This window comes from Convolutriloba macropyga, chromosome 9, assembly GCF_964194025.1.
Source record: "Convolutriloba macropyga chromosome 9, txConMacr16.3, whole genome shotgun sequence".
NCBI classification, from domain to species: domain Eukaryota; kingdom Metazoa; phylum Xenacoelomorpha; order Acoela; family Convolutidae; genus Convolutriloba; species Convolutriloba macropyga.
The window spans coordinates 23075821-23099811 of NC_134476.1; the positions used below are offsets into that span (position 1 = coordinate 23075821).

At 37.4% G+C, this 23991-nt stretch overlaps 2 protein-coding genes across 3 annotated transcripts in view; one reads left to right on the forward strand and one right to left on the reverse strand.

Annotated features, from left to right (window-relative positions):
• The window catches only part of LOC142345669 (uncharacterized), a 710383-nt gene that overhangs the window by 517656 nt on the left and 168736 nt on the right, over window positions 1–23991 (reverse strand). The window lies entirely within an intron of this gene.
• On the forward strand, window positions 22779–23564 carry LOC142346157 (uncharacterized). Its single transcript, XM_075398667.1, has one exon. It carries the CDS (start codon window positions 22779–22781, stop codon window positions 23562–23564), a length of 786 nt encoding a protein of 261 aa, XP_075254782.1.

Consider the following 23991-nt stretch of genomic DNA (forward strand, 5'->3'; position numbering starts at 1 on the left):
GTAATGAGATTTAAATGAGCATATCTTTTGCTTTGAGTGGACAGCTAATGGCTGTTAAGACTTTAAGATTTTAAAAGTAAATTTTCGAAAACTTTTTTGAACATTAACCAATCATAAACTTATTATCGTGAACTGTATGTCATTCTCTGTGATGAAAGCACCCTCTTCCGTCCTACTGTAACCAAATGTGATCTAGTTGGCAGTTTTATCTTCTAACTTTTAGTAATATGACTTCAATGACACAAGATTTCGAAAAGTTGTGTATATTTTTTTGAATATTTCCGTAATAGTGGTTACTTTTTAAATCTTATCACATTATCATAAAATTTACAGCTCCTTTTGGCTTAACGAAGACGTTCAGTGGATTACAGATAAGTTTTTCGGAGAAAAACTTATGGTTTCAAATGGCTTCGACCTTTTCTTCTCGCACTTCCCTAGTGAATTTTTGGTTTTTGCCTGTTTTTGTTGTTGTTTTCATAGTCTTAGGACTTATTGTGATCTCTTATTGATTATCTATCCCTGACAAACGTCTTTTTCCTGCGATCGTTTTATTTCTCAGCGTAGTTTTTGGCCTCCGTTAAAAGCTTTTTGTTTTTAATGGCTGTTATGTTTGGAAAAAAAGTTTTTCGAATTTTTTTTGAACACTAACCGATCCTAACCTTTTTTCTTTGACTGTTAGTCAGTCATAGTACTTTCAAGATCCATTTTTTTCTAATGCAGCCAAATTTAATCTGGTTAGCGTTTTCATCTTCTAGCTATTAGTTTTAGAACTTCAATGCTACTAGTTTTCATATTTTTTAAACTTTCGGTTACTTTTTCATACATTTGGATCCTTTTGAAATCTTATACAACTAATGATGGTTCCCATTGTTTTAGGAAAGACGTTCAAAAGATCATATATAAAATTTTCAGAGAAGAACTTATGATTTAAAAAGCTTCGACACTTTCTTCTGGCACATTTCTAATGAAGTTTTGGTTGTTGCATGTCTTTGCTCTTGTTTTCATCTTCAATTACTTGTTGTAAGCTCCTTTTGACGAAATATGATTGGCAAACAAACTTGTTGTCTCATGGAGGCATAATTTAGCGTATTTAAAGGATTCTGTTGAAAGCTATTGAAATTATTGGCGTTGATACTACGAGTTTTCTCAAAAATTTCATGGTTCTAATGTATTTGTTCATATTTGATTTTTTGAAACTGTATTGATAAAAAAGAAGAGTCCCGTTGCTGTTAAAAAATTAATTGACATATAAAAGTTTTTAGTGAAAAGTTCATTTTCTAATGCCTTCGGCACTTCTCTCGCTCAATTTTTTTTCTTGAAAATGCTGTTTTTGCCTGTTTTTGTTCTTTAGGTAGCCGTAAATTGCTGACAAGTCTCTTAAGCTTGTAATTGAGGATTGAATAAATGATGTTACCCAAATCATTTAGTCAGTTTATAGCCTTTAGTCTTAAAGTTTAGGATATACATTTTCAAACATTTTCATTTTTTGTTGTTCTTTTCGTCAAATTGTAATTTATTTCCATCAATGAGAGGTCACATCAGATTTCTTGTATTCCAAAAAATAACATATCTACTGATATTATTTGTCACCGATGCTTTGTTTTTTGGACAATAAGCGTTTTTATAAACGTTTTTTGAATGGTCATTTTTGCGCTTCTTTTTCTCTTCTTCCAGAACAATCGCGTAGTAACAGATCTCAATGGTTTACAAATGTTCCCCAAATAAACATATTTAATCTCTCAGTATAATTCCTGCAGCTGAAATTGTAGAAATAAGAATTGAAATAAAAATATAATTTTCAGATAATAGCTAATGATTTTAATGGTAGCAATAGTTTGTGTTTTCGCAAATCGCTTCTATTTTTTTTTTAAGTTTTTCTTTGGTTCGTTTCTAAGTCTTAAACTACCCAAAGACAAGGCCATTTGGTTTTGTAGTAACTTCTTAGTAATTTATTTTTGATTTTAAGTTAAAAGCTAATAATTTTTAAGACTTTTGAAATTTCTTGGTTTAAAAAATGTTGATTAATTTTTGATATTCGCCTCCTTGATCGTTCTCTTTGTTGACTTGTAACTTAGACTCATTAATAAAACTTTCCATCCGTTGTATAAATAGATGAAATTAAGTTTGAGTAGTTAAGGTTTTATCTGATTTCATTTTGACGTTGTTACTATGTGCTTTTAAAGTTAGATATTCAGTTTTTGCCGTGAAATTTTCGTTTTTGCTTTGTCTGTTTGGTTGTTTTTTTGTCTCGTTGTCTCTTTAAGGTCAGATCTCAATAACGATGCAATAAGGCATGGCATTATGTAATTCAATTAGTAGATGGGCTGTGTAGCGATTGTTTTAAGCTCAAACATCCATTTTTGTTATATCTTCTTTTGGTTGACAATTAAGTCAAAAGTGTAGATGAGGTCGGGTCGGAACATCATGTGCGACCCCACATTAACGAGCCGCCTTGTTAACTTAAAAAGTAATATGCGAGATGTTTTGCAAAAAAAGTCAAATTTTGAGAAGAAAATTGTCAACAACAAGTAAAGCACTACTAATACCTATTTTTTAAGATCCAAAACTCCCATTTTCTCTAAACTAACAATAAGTCGACATATTTTTATCAACGTATATCGTATTAACGTATATCATAAGCTAGTAAGATAATTAAAATTTTAATGCTTTCTTTTTCAATTGTAATGGTGTAGCAATTAGTATTTGCACGTTTGTATTTTGCCCTAAAATCATTATGAAACACACCATTATCTCGCAGCTTTGCAAAACTAAAAAAGATCTTCAATTCTACCATTGGGATCGTCTTCATACCATTGTATGATTCCAGAAAACTTATTACTCTCCAAAGCAACCCAGATGTTTGAGTGATCGGTTTTTGATAGCCATGAAAGAAGTTCTCATAAATTGATGCGATTTTCCCAAAAACACTTATTATTTTCCTAGTTTGTTTGTCGGAAGTGATAGTCTTAGTTCCATTTGTTTTCATTTTGTTTTTTTTTCTGATCTTTTTATGCTAAAATTGGTTTCTAAGTTTTTGAATTATCAAAATCTTACACGATGTTGTCTCTTGCGTTTTTATCCTTCTTCTTTCAAGTAAGAAAACAAGCTAACCTTGAAACTATTGATAATTTTCACCACTTTGTATTAAAAATTTATAAATTTCACAATTCTTCCCAGTAAGAAGCCAGCCGTTTCGAAAAAAATGTCAGATTTTTGAGGAGAATTCTAAGAGTCTTTAAAGAAGATCCCTAAAATTGGAATTTCAAGATATTCTAAATTAAGGATATTCGACAACCGATCCCATTGAATCATACAGTCGTATAGTTTTGTGCCAGCGGTTGGTTGCGTTGTTAAAGTTGTCTATATTAAGTTTTTTATAGGTTTTTTAAGTGAAACTTCTTTCAATTTCCTAATCTAAATTTATGTAAGTGTCAAAAATTAGAGAAATGTACACCATGAGCTAAACAGATTATTAAACTTTTAATGTTTTGCTTTCGGTTCACATGGCGCAGCAATAAACGTTGGCAAGCTAATAACTTGCCCTTAAACTGTGACAGAACACGTTATTATCTCGCGTCATCGCTGAACAAAACAAAAAGGTCCTTAGGTTCGTCTCCATTTAGGGTATGATTCGAGAAACGTTTTTACCCTCTAAAACAACCGAGGTCTTTTTCCTTCATCGGTTTTCGGTAGCCGTGTTCTAGCAACTAACGTTTTTACATAATTTTTATGAGAAATGATTTCATCAATTGGTGCAGAAAAATCAAAATCTTATGTTGCCTTGTTTGGTGATTTACTTCTTGATTACTAATTGAAGTTCTAAAATTGTTGAAACCTAAATGATTTGAAAAAATTTGGCATAATCATTCAGTTTTTTGGCGTTTTTTAAGTGGGAATTGCAATTGCTGCATGTTCTGTTCAGAGCTTAGCGGATTTTTTGACGAACAATTTATCTGCCCAAAAGCTGTGATTACGTTTTTATAGTGTTTGAAAATTTAAATGGTCTGGTTGCAAAACTATCGAGCTTATGTTATATTGGTATTACATCCCGTGATAACTTTTTGACAAATTTGTCACTGCATACCACAAAATCTGTGGAAACAAACATATTAGATTAGGCATAAATTTTAAGAACTTTAATTAAAGAAAAGACTTTTTTTAGAACAAAAAAACTCAAAAAGACCCTCACATTGCCAATTTTAGATAATTTAGACGAATTGCAATTAGCACTTGTCAAGGAGATGGCTCGTGATAGAATTCTCTAGCTGTCTATTTAACCCATACCAGCTCAGAAGCACTCTTATGAGGCTTGGCTGCAACCATTTCCAATCTCTTGTGCAATCATGTCACAAATCAATATTAATGTTAGCGGGGTGATTTTAAAGTTGTCAAATTTTCATTACCTCGATCTTTAAAATTAATATTTAATTCGGATTTCCCCTTTCATAACACATACGGGCGACATTCCTTCTTCCCTTATATAGGAAAAATTATTCAAAGGTGTAGATAAAAATGTCAAAGTAGAACATTTGTACAGATCCGAGTTAGTTTTCTCTTAAATGTGCCAATTCGCACCTGTTAGCGTTACGCAATGAAACACAGAAGTTTGACTATTGGAAGCAGATAAAATTATAACGACAAAATTTGAGTTGAATTACTGTAATTGTACCTTCAGTGGCGGGTTATAACGCCTCGCAGTGGTATACTTCGCTATCGTTACAGAAGAACCATATTGTCCCTATAGTGATCAGCGAATTCAATTCAAATAATGCAAGATATGAATGTTAGCTCAAAAAATAGTTTGTGTTCAATGTGTTTAAAAAAAACTACTTTTGCTAATGCAGTTCCCTTATGTGCACACACATTATTAATGACTGAAAAGTGGGCCAATGTTAAGGTTATTTGTCAATCTTTTGATATACATGTTTCAGTTCCTCAGTCAGTTTCAAGTTTCAGTTTTAGGTCCAAGACTCGCATGCAAATTGAAGTTCATAATTTGCACTTAAATCATGAAAGAACACGCCATTATACCGTGCCATTGCTGACGCAAAAGGTTCCGTAGCGCCACCATTGGGTTCATCTTCATACCAGGGGATGATTCCAGAAACGTTATTACCGTGCATATCGACCCAAGTGTTTTCCGGGATTGAGTACTTCACACCAACCCAAAATGCAGTTTCGGGGCTTAAGTTGTCCGCAACAAGTTTGAGCAGAAACTGGTCGCCTTGTCCGAAAAAAAGATGAAAGTTTTGAGAAAAAAGCACTTTGCAAAAAGTGTCTGCACCATCCCGCTTTAGTCGCTCAGAAGGCACGTAGTATATTGTTTCCGATCTTAGGCCACCAGGACATTCAATTTTGCCACCATGTCCATTTCCGATACAATCTCGTAACAAATGAACACCGCTGTAAGGCCCGCTAATAACATGCTCATTTTCTCTCCATTCGGTCCAGTGAGCATCCGTGCGCTTTAGGTTAATTGCACACTTTCCGGGATTATTATCATCTTGAATATTTTTGAACACTCGCTTTTCGTAACATAAAGGTTGAACAAGTTTCGACATGGCAACATACACGCAACCAATTACGTCTTTCAAATTATCAACAGATTTGATTGTAATCGAACGATTGAAAGCAGATTCATGGAAATCTGTTGAAATGAACTCACATGTTTGACGGTTGGTGCAAAAATTGAATGATTTGCAGCGAGGCAGTTGCATGCACAGTTTTGCACAACGGATATAATGACTCGAGTCAATGCTACAAATTACCGATTCACCCAAACGTTTTCCCTGATAAATTTCGTTGAAGAGGGTAAACCTGTTCAAAAACAAGTCACTGAATCTACTCAACAATTCCTACATACTTTGTTTTCTGTAAAATTTTTGTTCAATAATGAATAGTAGAAATTTTCTATTCAGATATAAAATACTAAAAAAAGCTACGTAAAACAGATTACAACCTATTCATTACACTTGTTGCTCTTCCTGTCTACTAGTGCTTTGCGAAATGTCTAATTGTCATGCAAGTTTCTAACGATAGCTGCGTCAATTTAGTTGCAAATTACCCAAGCCGGATCCGAATGGTTATCTTGCAAGATTTTGCCAGAATCTGGCAGAATCTTGCAAGACGATACATCGTCTTGCAAGAATTTCTGCCAGAATCTTGCAAGATCTTGCAAAATAACCATTTTTTGCAAGAATCTTGCAAGATAGCCATTCGTTCTGCCAGAATCTTACAAGATAACCGTTCATTTTGCAAGAATCTTGCAAGATGGCCGTTGGCAAAAAAACTTTCTTACACTTGAAAAGACCTTACAATTGGAAAGAAAACGCTAAAACGGTTGCAATATTCGAATGCACACATATTTTGCGCATCGACAAAAAAGCGAAAGACAATTATTAAAAAACATAAGAAAAGTATTAATCTAAGCATCAAATTTTTTGGGCATTGGCAAGCAAAATTAAGCGTAAGGAGCTAAATTAAACGAAATAAAGCTGTTTAAGATGCAAAGAATAATAACACATAATTTTTTCATCAGAAAAGGTAATATAGACGCGTAGTTTTGTAAATCTTGATAAAGTTGACGGAAAATAATTTTTGATAGTAATTTATTTTGTCTTAACAGTTCTCAAAGGCAGATTTTAATTTGTTTTCTTCAGATAATTCATATTTCCAGATTTAAAATCTATTCAAATTTATTTTTTTTCTTAAAAAACACGCAACTGATTCTTAAGTAAATTTCTGGTCGAAATTAAATGTGTTGCATGAATGAGAGCCAATAAGAGGACAGCTCGACCGGAACGAACTTGCAAGAATCTTGCAAGATAACCATTTTTCTGCCAGATCTTGCAAGATAGGCAGTTTTTGCAAGATTCTGGCAGAATCTCGCAAGATAACCATCTGGTCTCGACTGGGGTAACGCTAATTTTCTTCTAAAATTTCCCAGAAAACTTTTGTTTTTGTAATCACACTACTGTAGAAATAGAGCTATCCAGCCCCCTTCTAACCAAAAGACGTCTGGATAGCTCTATTTATCCACTACTACTTTATTAATTGAAAAACACGTAAAATACACGTTTTTCAACCAATAAGAAGTCACAATTAAACTCATTTTCAAGTGATTTTTATCAACAATTTGTATCAACTAACATTAATATTTGAAGATTCAGGAATAACAAAAACACCGCCAACTTAATAAAAACAAACACTTGTTGGTTTAAGAAAGATAAAGTAAACAAAGTTCAAAGTAAACACATACAAAAAAGTTGCCTGATAAAAAGCAAACTGTGACGCACACATGCTAAACAATGATAACAAGCTAATATCAAAATCTAAAAATGAGTCTGAATCAATTGCGAAAAACATTTGTGTGACACATAACAGGTCCACTCAAATTCTTCTAGAAAACTCTTGTTGCAACTATATATTATAGTACAGATAAATTTTTGTTTGATTAATAATTTCATTTCATAATTTTTAAAATTAATAAAATATTAGTACACAAGAAACACTAATCGAATTAAACAAACAGGAAAAAAAACACAAGAGAAATTAAAACAAAAGAAAACAATGGCAACATAGCAGAACTATATGATACCTTGACAAAAACACTTTTGTTTTCCTACGAGACAATATCAACCATCTTATTTTTTTAGCTGAAAATAATGCATGAAATCAGCAAAAACCACACAACATTTAAAACAAAGATGTATTGGTTGTGGGCCGGTATGATCTTTTTGATAACTGGTATCAAAATGATCTGTAACTTATTTTAGGTAACCCATTATTTTCTTTATTGAGGTTTATTATATCTTTGAATGCTTCACTCTAATTATTAGTCTTCTAATTAATTTTCATTCTGTCTTCATGATAGAACTCTCCATCATTTTTTCAATAACATTCAGTAATGTTCACTAAACTAAATATGCATGCATCAATATTTACATGCAACAAGCATCAGTAAATAACTGTTGGTTTCGAGAGTGACCAACTGTTATTTACTGTTGTCTCTCCATGCCATGTTCCATACCAAGATCAAAGAATAAATTAGAACCACTGGTTAAATTCTTATAGAATGTCTTTCTTTCATAACAACCAAATATCAGAATCTATTTTCAATTAATCATTTTTTTTACAATTTTTCTCCTATCACCTCTAGAGTCTGTTGGAGGTACACGCGAAGATATTTTTTTGATTTCTATAGTTTCATAATTTACAACAGCACCAGTACCAGCGTTAGCTGTATGTAACGGTCTATCACTAGTATTTTTCTTTTAATTAAAAATTTTATCCCAGAACCAATTATAACCTTTTTTAAATCATTAACAAAACCGAAAAGATCACCCAACCTAACCACCATATGCATATGGTTACGCTCAGCATCATGGTTGCTCTTAGTTCGACTCTTTTTTGCCTTGATCTCTAACAAAGCCATTCTGATATTTTTCATCAGTACTAGTAAGTATTTTATACACCATTAGGTTAGGTTAATACTGTTCTATTCGTTCAATGGTTATATAACTACTAGTTTCAAACATATCTCAACTAAACAATTCCATCATACCATAAATAACCCTTCTAATATTAGCACCATTTCCAAATTTAGTTCCAGCAATATCAGTAGTAACATTGAACTTACTCTCAATATAAGATTAATGTGAATTCAAAAAGTTTTCTTCTCTAGTGAGACTGAAATTATTATTAACAGTATTTAAAGTTGCTAGATCTTTTGCTTTATATGTTATAATTTGACTCTGGTAAGTATCATTAGTATAAACAGAAATTGTATCTAAATTAACGTTGATCTCTAAAAGATAAAAAAGAATAACTTTTCGAAGATGACAGACAACCTAAATTAATTGGAGCTACAAAAGATCAGTAAAGAGTCATCTACAACTAAAGATGAACATACTTTTAATGCTAGAATGATAAATCAAAAAGAAATATTTATTTTAGAGCTTCTATTTTCAATACTTGACAGTTAGGGTTTATTAGATTATATGTTCAATAGAACTGAAATGAGTAAAAGAATTATTAAGTAGTAACCCACCTATACAATTAGAAAATGAATTAGGAAGAATCACCAGCTATGCTTCAAAGTTAATTATATTAGCACCTGGTGAAAAAGAATTATCTGATGTAGCAGATACAATGAAAGAAGAGACTGACGACAATATTATAATCGACATTAACAAGAAAACAAAAAATATAAGAAAAGGTTGGTGGTTCTGTTTACTTTGATATTGACAATTCAAACGCAGCAATACTAGGCTTTAGGAAGCGAAATTATTCAGTAGGTAAAATAAAGTTGATAAAATAGTTGATCTTAGGAAGTTTAATACACTTAATATTCACTGTATTATAATATCTGAAATTAAAAAAAGTACAGACTCTGATTTATAATACACATTCTATCGAACTGAACCACCAGGTTGAATGAAAAATTTTGCATCAACAAAACGAAGAATAGAATACATTTAATTAAGTGTTAAAACTGGACATGAAAGATCAGTTATTTCGAATGGTAAAGTATCGAGTTTTACTCTGCACTTAATTTTTTATAATTTTAATAATAATACTTAATACAAGTTTAAGTACTAATAACAATCGTACCTATAATATTGAATAAAAAATTAATTATATTATTAAATATTTGTTGTAACAATAAGTATAAGATTAATTTTAAAATTAATTATAAAATTGGTTACAGAGCAAAATATAAACTTTTCCCTGTTACTAGTCGTAAAATTAATTATAAAAATAACTATAGTTTTAATCATGCTCATGAATTAGTCTTTTCATCCCAACTAACTCCGAATTTTCCATTATTTTTCTTATCATTAGAGGTCTATACCAATATAGTTTTGAGGTTTTTCTCCAACATCATTATATAGATAAGCAAAATAAACTTTTTTTATTTCGCGATCATTAAAGCAATCACTATATACAGATTTTATGTTCTTTCTTCTCTGCTCAAACAATATAAACAGATTGCATTTATCTCTAATTTTTTGTCTTTCTAATTAGAATAGATTTTGGTTAGGATATGCAGAATTACATTAATGAGGTCTACCTCTACAGAAGTACTCAAAAACAACTGGTTCTTCAACTTATGCATCACCAAATATCTCAAATTTATTTAACTCACCAGGTAATTGGTCAGATAAAGGTAAACCGTTTATATCTTTATTAAAAATCAATAGCAGCATTATCGTTAATCAAAAAACATGTGCGACATGTGTTCGCAATTTTTTGCTGTTTCTCAAAGAACATATGTTGTGTGTGTGCGTGTGTGTGTGTGTGTGTGTGTGTGTGTGTGTGTGTGTGTGTGTGTGTGTGTGTGTGTTTACTTGTTTTTTAACCCCAACATGTGTTTGGTTTAGTTAACTTGGTGTTGTTCTTGTTACCGCTGAATCTTCGAATAATAGAGGTAAGTGATATTCATTGTTGATACAAATCACTCGAAAATCGTGTTCTTTATGTGTTTTTAAAATGATGAAGCAGTGGCGTATAATGTGATTTAATGTAATGTTTCTTTATTTGTTTTAGAGTGGTTGAATAGTAATTGAAATATAATTTTTACTGGTTGAAAAACGCGTTTTTTATGTTTTTTTTAATAATACATTCGTAGTGTATAAATAGTGCTATCCAGATTTCTTTCGGTTAGGAAGTCTTTAATGCTTCAAAATCGCCCAAAAAGTTTCAGTTGAATTTAGATTCGTACTATCTATTGGCCTATGCATTTCCTCCCACTCTTTGATGATAAAACTGAAACTGAAAAACTGTGATTAATGCACCGTGATATCATCTTGTTGAAAAATGAAAAATTATGTCCAAAAAATTTCTTTTTTTGCTTACAGATTTTTAATTAATTTCAAACAGCCTTTAGCTTCTTCCGACACTAACAGGCAATCTGGTCCACTTGACGATATCTCATCTCAAAACCTAATTGGTTGCTTTTCTCGACTCTTTTTACGTTTACCTTGCTGTGCCAGTGGGCTCAGTTCATGCTTAAAGAGTTAAATTCTTTTAAAGAATATGTTGACATAGATGGATGGGTCTAGGAAAAGACTCCCATGGAAAAAAACGCACATAATTTTTAGATAGGATATATACCCCCAAGGAAACAAACCAAAAATCATACAAAAAATGTATCTGGTCTGATGCCCTATTGGGCCTAATACCCCCCCCCCTTGCAACTCATGTGAGTCTCATCAGAATCAATTTCCTTCTGGAGGGTCCCGTACCACAGAGTCTTATCAATGTTTGGTACGCTGGAGGGGGATTATGAACATATACTTAACGTAGTATTCAATGGTACGTTGAAGTGGGTTTTCGAATGTTAATTATTATTCCCGGTGTTAGGTGGGATGCTTTGAATTGCTTTGTGCAAGCCGGTCTGATTAGAGCTGGGTAGGGTTGCATAACTCGTCTTGAGATGTCCATTCCAAGATTCAAGTTCGACCATCTGTAGGTTTTCAAATAAGATGAAATGTGAAAAATTGCTTAAAACCGTATTTTTTGCTATCTTAAAAATCAACAAGTAGTTTACCTTTCAGCAAGCACTGATTGCACCACTATTACTTCAAAGAGCATAAAAATAATCCGAGTGACAAACAGTATCTGCTCCATTAATATTAGGTTAAATTTATGATTTACGTTATACAAAATAATATGAATGTGGCCTTTGATTTAAACAAGGTAAACGGTTCAAAGCTTAGAGATGATACGAGCTGATTTTTTTTTTACAAAACTGTATACCACTATTTCACTCTTTTTCTTTTGATCCAATCGATAGTCCTCAAAAAATTTGTAAAATAGTTTTCAAATACACAAAAAATTGTTCAACACTTATGTTGGAGTAATAAAATATGCATTGACCATTCGCATATGAAACTACATTTTCCCATTAAAAAACGGGAAAAAAATGGACAACTAAAAGCATAAAAGTAACGCCTCTGATTGCTTCTGACGTCCGCAAAAAATGAATAATTTAGTATTCAATTAATTGTTTCCATTAAAATAAACCACATAACATACCTAATTTTAAAATTTTTCAAGCTCAGATTTCTTCACGATCAGTACAAAATTTCGCCCCTTTTCAAATATTCCAAAATTTCGGACCTTTTCCGTTGGCGTTCCCCATTCAAGTTCGTTATGCACCCCCCCCCCCCCCCCCCACTCACTACAGAGCACGAGCCATTGCATAATACATCATTACGTGGGGGACTGTCCAAAAAGGACATAATTGCCACGTGGCAAATGAACAAAAACCGGAAACCAATAGAATCTTAAATTATGTTCTTAGTCAGTCAGTTTGAGTAGCTTAGAATAGAATTCTGCGCGGAGCACCGATAGCATCATGGTAGAGAAGACAAAGCAATTCAAAGTACCCACCTAAAACCGAGAATAAAAAATAACATTCGAAACCCATTTTTAACGTACCATTGAATACTACGTTGAGTATAGGTTCAAGTCTCACTTAACGTCTCACTTAACTCAATGCTTATTGTTGTGAATACAAATGTAAGCGAGCAATAAATGTGAGCGAGAAATGTGAACGAGTTTATATTTAAATTGTATGCGTAACAAAACAAGTAACCATAGCGCAGTTAGTATAGCACTGTACTCTCAATCTAAAGACCGGTGGTTCGAGCCCCAACCATGTCAAACCTTACGAAGCAAAATCCGTATTCTAATACATGTGCCTTGAGCAACGAACCGTTTGAGAGCGGTTTTAAGCTAAACTAGCCCGATTTAGACAAAGATGACTTGGATATAAAATTATTAGAGTAACAAAACGCATTGAATGGTTTAACTTTAAGGCCAAAGCAAGGCCAAATTACGTCACACATGAACTGAATTGACCTTTATTGGTCCACAAAAGGCTAACAGGTCCTGTCTAGCCTTTTCGCCGCCAGTGTTACTTTAGATATCTTATGTGTACGACCAAGAGGATTGTTATGTGTGATCGAATAAGCGCTTATCGTTGAAAATACGTATTGTAATCTTGAACAAAGATTGTTCTTTTTACCGTTTTCTGTAGTTCGAGTCTTAGACGTTATCTAGCTCGAATATTTTGGTCCACCGACTGAACGTAATCGGGTTAAGGATTACATCGTCCGCTTTACGTCAACTTCTGGCGCACAGAGGCTGGGTCAGTGACCGCTATCGGAACTTTTAAGACACAGAGGCTGGGTCAGTGACTACTATTGGAACTTTTGGCGCACAGAGGCTGGGTCAGTGATTCCTATTGGAACTTTTGGCGTAAAGAGGCTGGGTCAGTGATTCCTATCGGAACTTTTGGCGCACAGAGGCTGGGTCAGTGACTACTATTGGTACTTTTGGCGCACAGAGGCTGGGTCAGTGACTACCATTGGAACTTTTGGCGCACAGAGGCTGGGTCAGTGACTACTATTGGAACTTTGGCGCACAGAGGCTCGGTCAGTGACTACTATTGGAAATTTTGGCGCACAGAGGCTGGGTCAGTGACTACTATTGGAACTTCTGGTGCACAGAGGCTGGGTCAGTGACTACCATTGGTACTTTTGGCGCACAGAGGCTGGGTCAGTGACTACCACTGGAACTTCTGGCACACAGAGGCTGGGTCGGTGACTACTATTGGCACTTCTGGCGCAGACAGGCTGGGTCAGTGACTACTATTGGAACCTCTAGTGCACAGCGGCTGGGTCAGTGATTACTATTGGAACTTCTGGCACACAGAGGCTGGGTCAGTGACTACTATTGGTACTTCTGGTGCACAGAGCCCGGTTGAGTGACTGCTATTGGTCTTGTGGCGAACAGAGGCTGGGTCAGTGACAGTTTTTGGTCTTCTGGCACACAGAGGATTGGTCATTCGTTTAGACAGTGTCATCTGGGGCAGGGAAGTGTTGAAAATTTGTAAGACAAAACTTTATTCTTCAAAGTAAACTCTATCTCTATTTGGTGCTTCTTATATTCACACTGGCGGCAGACCTCAACTTAGACACAAGTAACTGAAAAAATTTTTGAGTGCTCAATTAGCCGAATAACTTGGGTGCTCAATTAGCCGAATAACTTGAGTGCTCAATTAGCCGAATAGCTTGGGTGCTCAATTAGCCGAATAACTTTGGGTGCTCAATTAGCCGAATAACTTTGGGTGCTCAATTAGCCGAATAACTTTGGGTGCTCAATTAGCCGAATAACTTGGGTGCTCAATTAGCCGAATAACTTTGGGTGCTCAATTAGCCGAATAACTTTGGGTGCTGAATTATCCGAATAACTTGGGTGCTCAATTAGCCGAATAACTTTGGGTGCTCAATTAGCCGAATAACTTGGGTGCTCAATTAGCCGAATAACTTTGGGTGCTCAATTAGCCGAATAACTTTGGGTGTTCAATTAGCCGAAAATTTTTGGAGTGTTCAATTAGCCGAAAAATTTCCTAGTGTTCATTTAGCCGAAAAATTTCTAGTGTTCAATAAGCCGAAAATTTTTTTTAAGTGTTCATTTAGCCAAAAATTTCCTAGTGTTTAATTAGCCAAAAAATTCCCTAGTGTTCAATTAGCCGAAAAATTTCCTAGGGTTCATTTAGCCGAAAATTTTCCCAGTGTTCAATTAGCCGAAAAATTTCCTAGTGTTCAATTAGCCGAAAATTTTTCGAATGTTCATTTAGCCGAAAATTTCCTGGTGTTCAATTAGCCGAAAAATTTCCTAGTGTTTAATTAGCCGAAAATTTTTCGGGTGTTCATTTAGCCGAAACATTTCCTAGAGTTCAATTAGCCGAAAAGTTTTCGAGTGTTCAATTAGCGTAAAAATCTTTGTGTGTCCATAAGGCCGAAAATTTCCTAGTGATTACTTAACCGAAAACAAAGTGATCATCAATAACTTTGTATGACGGCGAAAATAAAAGCAAATGCTGTTTATTGTTGGTGCTAGCTCCCTTAGTCGAACAATAAGCAAATTGCGTGAACCTCAGTATTCTCGTCACGTAAAATCCTCCATAGCTGAGCCTGGGTTGAGCTTCAAAGCTTTCAAGCAAAGGAAAACTGTGCAGTATAAATTAAGCGTTCAGTACCCACACGCAGACAAAGTTATCATTTGGCACGACGCCATAAATAATAGTTTAACGCCTCATCACAACAACAATCATAACCCATTATCCGCAAAAGAGTTAATTGAGGAGCTTAATCTTGTTAAGAACAAAATAAGTGCAGTAGTCTACTGCCCCCGGCAAGGAGCTCCTGATATCTTTGCAGCACTTAAACAGACAGATTTTGTTGTAGTCCACGTTTTAAAAGATTTGCTTTCAAAACGCAAAGCAAAGAACCCGGCTGTTGTTAACGACTACACCCAATTGCATCCACCTTTCTCTTGTGAGATCAAGTCCCTAACAATTGTAAGGTTCTATAGCTTCGACCTTAATTGTCTTATTAAGAAAACGCGTCCGAAGAGACTGAACCAGCGACGTCGAAAAGCTCGCCCTAACAGGGCTGCTGCTCTCTTGGAGGATTCCGCTCTCGAGCCGTGGCTAGCTTAAGTGCAAGGCTATAGCTTGGCAGTGGTTTCCTCCTGGCTAGTGACGGTGCTGTTAAATTGAGCTCGTCGGCCATCCCCGTTAATCTTAAAATTTTATCTCACGAACGGAACACATCGATTACGTCCCTGATTGCTTAGATAAACCAATAACCCTTTAATTGTATTCCCATAACTTAATATTGTAATATAAAATTGTTGAGTGCATAAAGAAATCATTCTAATTGAAGTTCAATTTTTACAACTGTTCTAAGGATGGAAGCCCGAGTAACAAAATTGATTGAAGCAAGATCTAAGGCCGAACTAAACGTAAACGAAGTTTACAGAGGCATAGATGAAGCCATTGAAGGCGCTGCACGAAAAGCACGAGTCGAAACCATGGTAGGCAAGGCCAAAGACCTTTTGTCTACAGCAATGTCCAAAAATAACCAGTTAATAAAGTTAGCCGCCCGACACCCTAACAAAGCACAAATCACCGAGGACCTGGAACTCTGGTTGAACGAGGCAAGCGAAACACATGATAAGTATGTGATAAGGGCGCGCCAATACATCGAGTCACTCACAGAACCTCAAAGTACCAGCAAAACTCAGAGGAAAACGTCGAGTAGAGGTACAAAGACGAATTCGATGGCCTCAAGTCAAAAACGCCTAATAGCAAAACTCAAGCGAGAAGAGATAGAAAGAGAAAACGAAAATAAGTTAAAACTGGCTCAACAAAAGCATCAACTAGAGCTGAACACAATCAGCGAAGAAAACAGAAAAAGGCTTTTTGAAGCCAAAGTGAACGAGCTCGAGGCGATGGAGTCCTCGGATGAAAGCCTAGGTAATGAGTTTGACGATCAACTGACGTCAAACCATATCGATACTGTTGAACGTGTAACTGATTGGGTAAACAATGCCAACCCCAATAACACAATGCCTGCCGCGATCGAAACAATGCCTTCAGAAGTACCACGAAACTCAGGAGCTGCTAATCCAGGAATTGCTGCTCCGCAGATGGAGATCAATCCACTACTTGGTAGATCACGAGATCATGTACCAGTTGAAAATTTGCAACGTAATGACGCGCAGATAGGTCCATCCCTAACAGACATTACTCAAGTCCCGCAAGCCTCATTAGGAGGTTTCCACGATCAATCACTATTTGCTAACACTAATAGCAGCTTCACCCGAACACCCAGAGGGCTATCGTACTTCCTTTCTTTGGGAAATAATGATGCGCAGCTACCTGATGAAAATCTGCAAACAGATAGTCAGAACATTCAAGTGGCTGTTAACTTATCGGACAATGTCGTTAGACCTAATCATCCTTTTTCCCAGGGTGAAGCGTTGAATCTGACGTCAAATTATGCCAATCCCAATAACTCTGAACAACGGCAGAGCCAAGCAGCGAACGTAAACAACAGTATGATGCTAAGTACACACACAAACCTTCCAATTTTTGTGAATCAGAGCACAAACAATCAAAACGTCGTTGCTAATACAAACAACACGAATGTTGTCTTAAGCCAACTGTTCACTCAGAATCAAAATGCAAACGTTCAGAGTAGACATAACCCACTTCCGAACCATCGTCAAAATTATTATCCAATGGCAAGCCACCTCTTACCGAATTTAACTCTTTGGCATATGCCAACTTTAGATACTGTAGCCCAGTCAGTTTCCCAAGTGAACGCACAACAAATGGCAAACTCAAGTATGAGCCAACCTTTGGTATCGTTTTCGAGTGGTGGTACAACTTTTTATCATCAAAACCCCTTCTCAACAGCTACCCTGGTAAATCAGCCAAATAAACCAGTGTCAGCACCTTTGCATCAACCTGCAGCTCCAACGCCTCTTTATCAACAACCCACGATGCCCATATACCCGTCAAGCTCTTTCACGCCTCTCCCCGCAGCACAAATATCTCAAACAAATCAGTCATTCAATGTGAAAGACTTGGCCGACGCTATAACTTCTAGTCATCTCAATCCCTTGCCTAAATGGAACCTTTTCAATTACAATGGAGACCCACTTTTGTGGCACGAAAAGATAGGACAATTCAGAAGTGCAATAGATTCCCAGAAACTCTCAGATGCTGCCAAATTGACCTATCTGAAAGGACTTTTAACTGGAAAAGCGAAGAAATCCATAGAACAGTTCGCGTATTCAGGAGCTGTATACAATGACGCAATGAAAGTGTTGGAAAGAAAATTCGGCCAACCACGATGTCCAAAATTTACAAATGAGAGCCCAACACAAAGAACAAGAATTGTCGCTGAGAATAGGCTGTGCTTATAGGCGGGGTATCGTACTTCCTTTCTTTGGGAAATAATGATGCGCAGCTACCTGATGAAAATCTGCAAACAGATAGTCAGAACATTCAAGTGGCTGTTAACTTATCGGACAATGTCGTTAGACCTAATCATCCTTTTTCCCAGGGTGAAGCGTTGAATCTGACGTCAAATTATGCCAATCCCAATAACTCTGAACAACGGCAGAGCCAAGCAGCGAACGTAAACAACAGTATGATGCTAAGTACACACACAAACCTTCCAATTTTTGTGAATCAGAGCACAAACAATCAAAACGTCGTTGCTAATACAAACAACACGAATGTTGTCTTAAGCCAACTGTTCAATCAGAATCAAAATGCAAACGTTCAGAGTAGACATAACCCACTTCCGAACCATCGTCAAAATTATTATCCAATGGCAAGCCACCTCTTACCGAATTTAACTCTTTGGCATATGCCAACTTTAGATACTGTAGCCCAGTCAGTTTCCCAAGTGAACGCACAACAAAAGGCAAACTCAAGTATGAGCCAACCTGTGGTATCGTTTTCGAGTGGTGGTACAACTTTTTATCATCAAAACCCCTTCTCAACAGCTACCCTGGTAAATCAGCCAAATAAACCAGTGTCAGCACCTTTGCATCAACCTGCAGCTCCAACGCCTCTTTATCAACAACCCACGATGCCCATATACCCGTCAAGCTCTTTCACGCCTCTCCCCGCAGCACAAATATCTCAAACAAATCAGTCATTCAATGTGAAAGACTTGGCCGACGCTATAACTTCTAGTCATCTCAATCCCTTGCCTAAATGGAACCTTTCCAATTACAATGGAGACCCACTTTTGTGGCACGAAAAGATAGGACAATTCAGAAGTGCAATAGATTCCCAGAATCTCTCAGATGCTGCCAAATTGACCTATCTGAAAGGACTTTTAACTGGAAAAGCGAAGAAATCCATAGAACAGTTCGCGTATTCAGGAGCTGTATACAATGACGCAATGAAAGTGTTGGAAAGAAAATTCGGCCAACCACACGCCATTGTTGGTGCTCATCTGGATAAGCTGAAAAACTACCCCCCACTAAAGATGCATAACTCCGAAAACATTATTGCCTATGCGTCCGTAATTTCTAGTCTGGTTGGCGTGTTTCGATCATTATCGTATGAGGCCGATCTTCAAAGTTCGTCGTTAGTAAATCAAGCCGTGGATAAGCTACCGCCAAATCTTAAAGAATTTTGGTGCTCACACATTGTGAGGAACCAATGGGACCGTCCAACGTTGCTGGATTTCAATGATTGGCTGCAAACGAAATCTGACACTCATGACCGCATGAAAACAGCCAAGTTTAAAACGAAACCTGAAGAGCCGTCTTTTCCGTCGAAAACAAAAACTACATCGAAGGTTTTTGCATCTAGTTCAAAAATAACTGACGCGAAAACGAAAACCCAAACTCCAAGACCCATTAAGGATGAACCTTGCCCTCATTGTAAGGCTAACCATCCTTTGTGGCGATCTCCAAAATTTACAAGTGAGAGCCCAACACAAAGAACAAGAATTTTCGCTGAGAATAGGCTGTGCTTCTCTTGCTTGAAAGGGTCACATCAGTTTAGAAATTGCCCCAATCCCAGAAAATGTAAACATTCTGGTTGCACTAGTTCACACAATTCATTGCTACACGGAGCGGATCGTATCTTCCCTAAAAACAATCTTAAGAAAGGAAGTAAAGCTAACAATGCTCCAACTATACAGCCGTCCTCATCAGTAACAATTGGTGGTAAGAATGAACTACCGATTCAGAGTAGCTCGTCCTCTTTTCCCTCAGTATCGGACGTAAAAGGTCTTCTGCAAGTGAAACAGGTTGAATTAATTAGCCCCACTGATGAGAAAACAAAAGTTTTTGCGCTATGTGATCCCGCATGTAGTCATTCATGGATTTCAAGTGCTGCAGCTGAACGTCTTAAGCTTAAGGGTAAAAGTCTCAAATTAACGGTTTGCGGGATAAACACTCAGCAAACAATTGATACACTTGTGACAGATGTCACCGTAAAACCTATAGCAGAAAACACTTGTGAAAGTTTCCAGGTTAGTCCATATATTAGGGAGAACTTAATGATTGGTTCTGATATAGTGGACGTCCCCCATTTGCAAGAAACCTACCCGTACTTGAGTGTTCTGGATCCCGTTCGGTATAGCTATTCGAATATCGAAATGATTCTAGGCCAGGACGTGTACCACGCCATCCGCCCGATTGAGTATTTTGAAAGCGAATCAAAATGCGCCCCCGTTGCCGTCCGTCTACCAATAGGATGGGTGTTGAGTGGTCCACTGCCTTCAAGCTCTAGTTTCGTTTCGTCCTGCTTCAAAGCTATTGTTGAGCCAGAACAGGATTTAGTAGAACAGTTAAGAACCTGGTACGAATTGGAGTCTTACGGTGCAATGAAAGAAGTTGATCCAAGGTCATCAGCAGACCGCAGAGCAGTCGAAATCTTTAAAAAAGCCACGACGCACGACGGTCAAAGATATCAAGTTGGAATGCTTTGGGCTAATGACGACCTCGACTTACCTAACAACTCTTACTCAGCGCTCGTGCAGCTAAAGTCCCTCGAGAAAAGGCTTTCTAAGGACGAAGAACTTCGGTCTAAATTTTCAAAGAACATAAATGATGATGTCGAGAAAGGCTACGTTTTTCGAGTAGAAAACCCAAAAGATCCCAGTCAGCGATCCAGACGTGAGTGGTACTTACCACACCAACCTGTAATAAATCCAAATAAACCTGGAAAAATTAGAAGGGTATTAAATGGTGCCGCAAAATTCCACGGAACTTCTTTAAATAGATCGTTACTGACAGGCCCTGACCTACTTCAGCGTCTCATTCATACCCTCATCCGTTTTAGGCAGCATAAGTATGCCGTCTCCGCCGGTATTGAGGGTATGTTCCTTCAAGTGGGCGTCCCACTCGCCGACCAGCCCTGTCTCAGATTTTTGTGGCCGGAGGACCCATCATCAGAAGTGATGGTATACCAATACAGCCGACATATATTCGGTGCGAAGGATTCGCCAACTTGCGCGAACTTTGCGCTTCGGAAAACAGCAAAAGACAACATTCGTAAGTTCCCCGATGCTGCGCAAGCTGTATTAGATAAATTCTATATGGACGACTATTTGGATTCTCTAGAAACACCACACGAAGCACTAAGTAGTTCCAAGAAGTTAGTTGAGTTATTGAATTTAGGACGATTCAAGCTAACAAAATTTATAAGTAACACGCCGTACTTACTGGATGAAATCGAAAACAATGATCATTTATGCCAACCTAAAGTGATCTTAGTTTCTGATGAAGAAGCTTCTTCACATGTTCTGGGTATAAAATGGGACCATCGAAAGGATACCTTAGTCGTTAGTCGAGGCACGAAGTGCGACGAAAGCAACAAAGTCACGCAACGCTTAGTCCTCAGCTTAGTAGCAAAAGTCTTCGACCCCATTGGGTTGGTCGCGCCATTCACGGTTACTGCTCGACTATTGTTGAAGGACATTTGGAGACTGAGTGGCCAAAACTGGGACAACACCCTGCCCATTGAAATGATGAATAGGTTCAAAGTCTGGAGTTCAGATCTGCCTAAATTATGCAATTTAACTATCCCTAGAAGTTTCTTCTCCGGGGCTTTCGATCAGTTGGAGCTCCACGTTTTCGGAGACAGCTCTCAGGATGTTTTTAGCTCAGTTGCCTTCCTCAGGGCCAGAGTAAAATCAGGAAGTATTGGACGCACTGAAATTGCGTTTGTTCTAGGGAAAGCGAGGGTTGCCCCCATGAAGTGCTTAACAGTTCCTAAACTAGAGTTACAGGCCGCCCTCTTGGCGACACGATTGAAAGTTGACATAATTAAAGCCCTAACAATTCCTTTGAGCAGAGTCTTTATGTGGACTGATAGTACCACTGTCCTGCAGTGGCTGGGTTCACTTGACAAGCAACCTATATTTGTTGCTAACAGAGTTTCTGAAATTCTAGAGTCAACAACTGTTGATCAGTGGTTCCATGTGCCAACCGCAGACAACCCAGCAGATGCTGGAACAAGAGGCATGTCAGCTGAAAACTTAAGAACAAGCAGTTGGTTAACAGGGGCAAGCTTTTTGTTTACTTCTCACTTCCCTTTTCAACCCAGCACAAGCATCAGAGATAGCCTTCAAACAAAACCATCCTTGCACAATTCACAAAAGGATGTAACGGAGCCACAAATGGCGTTTGCCGGCAATACAATGCAACCTGAGAAAATATTTGATTTTGATAGGTACAGTTCTTTCAACAAACTAGTTCGAATTACAGCCTATCTCCTCCGTATACTCCCCAAACATGCTTCATATCTTACACCAGACCGCAATATTTGCAATCCTGATGAACTTCAAGTAGCTGAGGCTAAGCTTCAGTTTCTCATGCAGTTGGAATCATTCCCAGTTGAACAAAAACTTCACTTTGATGGTAAACAAATTAACAAGAAGAGTCGCATCGCACCATTCTCGCCCTTCATTGGCCCAAATGCCTTGATTAGATCAACCGGCCGATTGAAACGTTTGGTCGAGGCGGACTATGACCTCAAACCCCCCATTATTTTAGATGGCCGTCATCCTGCAGTAAAATTGTTTCTTTTGAAGGCACACCTAGAAAACCACCGCGAAAGTGTTGAATTCTTACGAGCTTTCATCCAGCGCCGTTTTGCTATCATCAGGCTTCGTCCCGCTTTGAGGTCAATCAAGCACAATTGTATCTTGTGTCGTAAGCGTAGTGCAGACACAGTGAAGCCAATTATGGCGGATCTACCAGTCGAGCGTCTGTCCTATGGTAACCCACCTTTCTCCAACTCAGGGATAGACTAATTCGGACCGTTCTATGTCGCCGTCAAGCGTTCAACTGAGAAGCGCTGGGGGTTCCTTTTCACGTGCCTTATAACTCGAGCGCTCCACATTGAAGTCGTAAATTCTATGGATACCAGCTCTTGTGTTATGGGCATAGAAAGATTCATCGCACGAAGAGGGACACCGCAAGTTCTATGGTCAGACAATGGAACAAACTTTACTGGTGCGGAGAAAGAGTTGTCAGCTTGCTTTAAAGCTTTGAACCAACGTGCGATTGCAAGTAAAATGTCACAGAAAGGTATTAAGTGGCACTTTAACCCTCCATCTTCCCCCCATCATGGTGGTTCGTGGGAACGCATGGTACGGAGTGTCAAACGGACATTCTACGCTGTACTCGGTAACCACCGATTGACTGACGAGGTGCTCCAAACAACATTCTGTCTAGTTGAAATGACGCTCAACAACCGGCCGCTCACTTCTGTAAGCAATGATCCATCAGAAATGGACGCAATTACTCCAAATCATTTTCTCCTCGGGTTCCGTCCTAGTATGCTCTCTTCATTAGTTGAAAAGGAAGATTTTAATCACAGAAAGCGTTACGTCCGGGCGCAATCATATGACGACTCAATTTGGAAACGATGGTTGGATGAGTACGTACCGGCTTTGAATCGTCGCAGTAAATGGTCAAAATCCGCTTCAGATGAGCTAAAAACAGGAGATCTGGTATGGCTCGCCGAAGACTCATCTCCCCGAGGCCATTTTCCTCTAGGACGTATCGAAAAACTTCGCTTTGGTGACGACGGCTTTGCCCGTTCCGCCGAAATAAGAACTAAGTCTGGTAACTATGTCAGACCCGTAATTAAATTAATTCCAGTTTTTGGTACACCACTTTTGGGGCCGGAGGATGTGAATACAAATGTAAGCGAGCAATAAATGTGAGCGAGAAATGTGAACTGCAAATGTGAACGAGTTTATATTTAAATTGTATGCGTAACAAAACAAGTAACCATAGCGCAGTTAGTATAGCACTGTACTCTCAATCTAAAGACCGGTGTTTCGAGCCCCAACCATGTCAAACCTTACGAAGCAAAATCCGTATTCTAATACATGTGCCTTGAGCAAAGAGCCGTTTGAGAGCGAGCGGTTTTAAGCTAAACTACCAGATTTAGACAAAGATGACTTGGATATAAAATTATTAGAGTAACAAAACGCATTGAATGGTTTAACTTTAAGGCCAAAGCAAGGCCAAATTACGTCACACATGAACTGAATTGACCTTTATTGGCCCACAAAAGGCTAAGAGGTCCTGTCTAGCCTTTTCGCCGCCAGTGTTACTTTAGATATCTTATGTGTACGACCA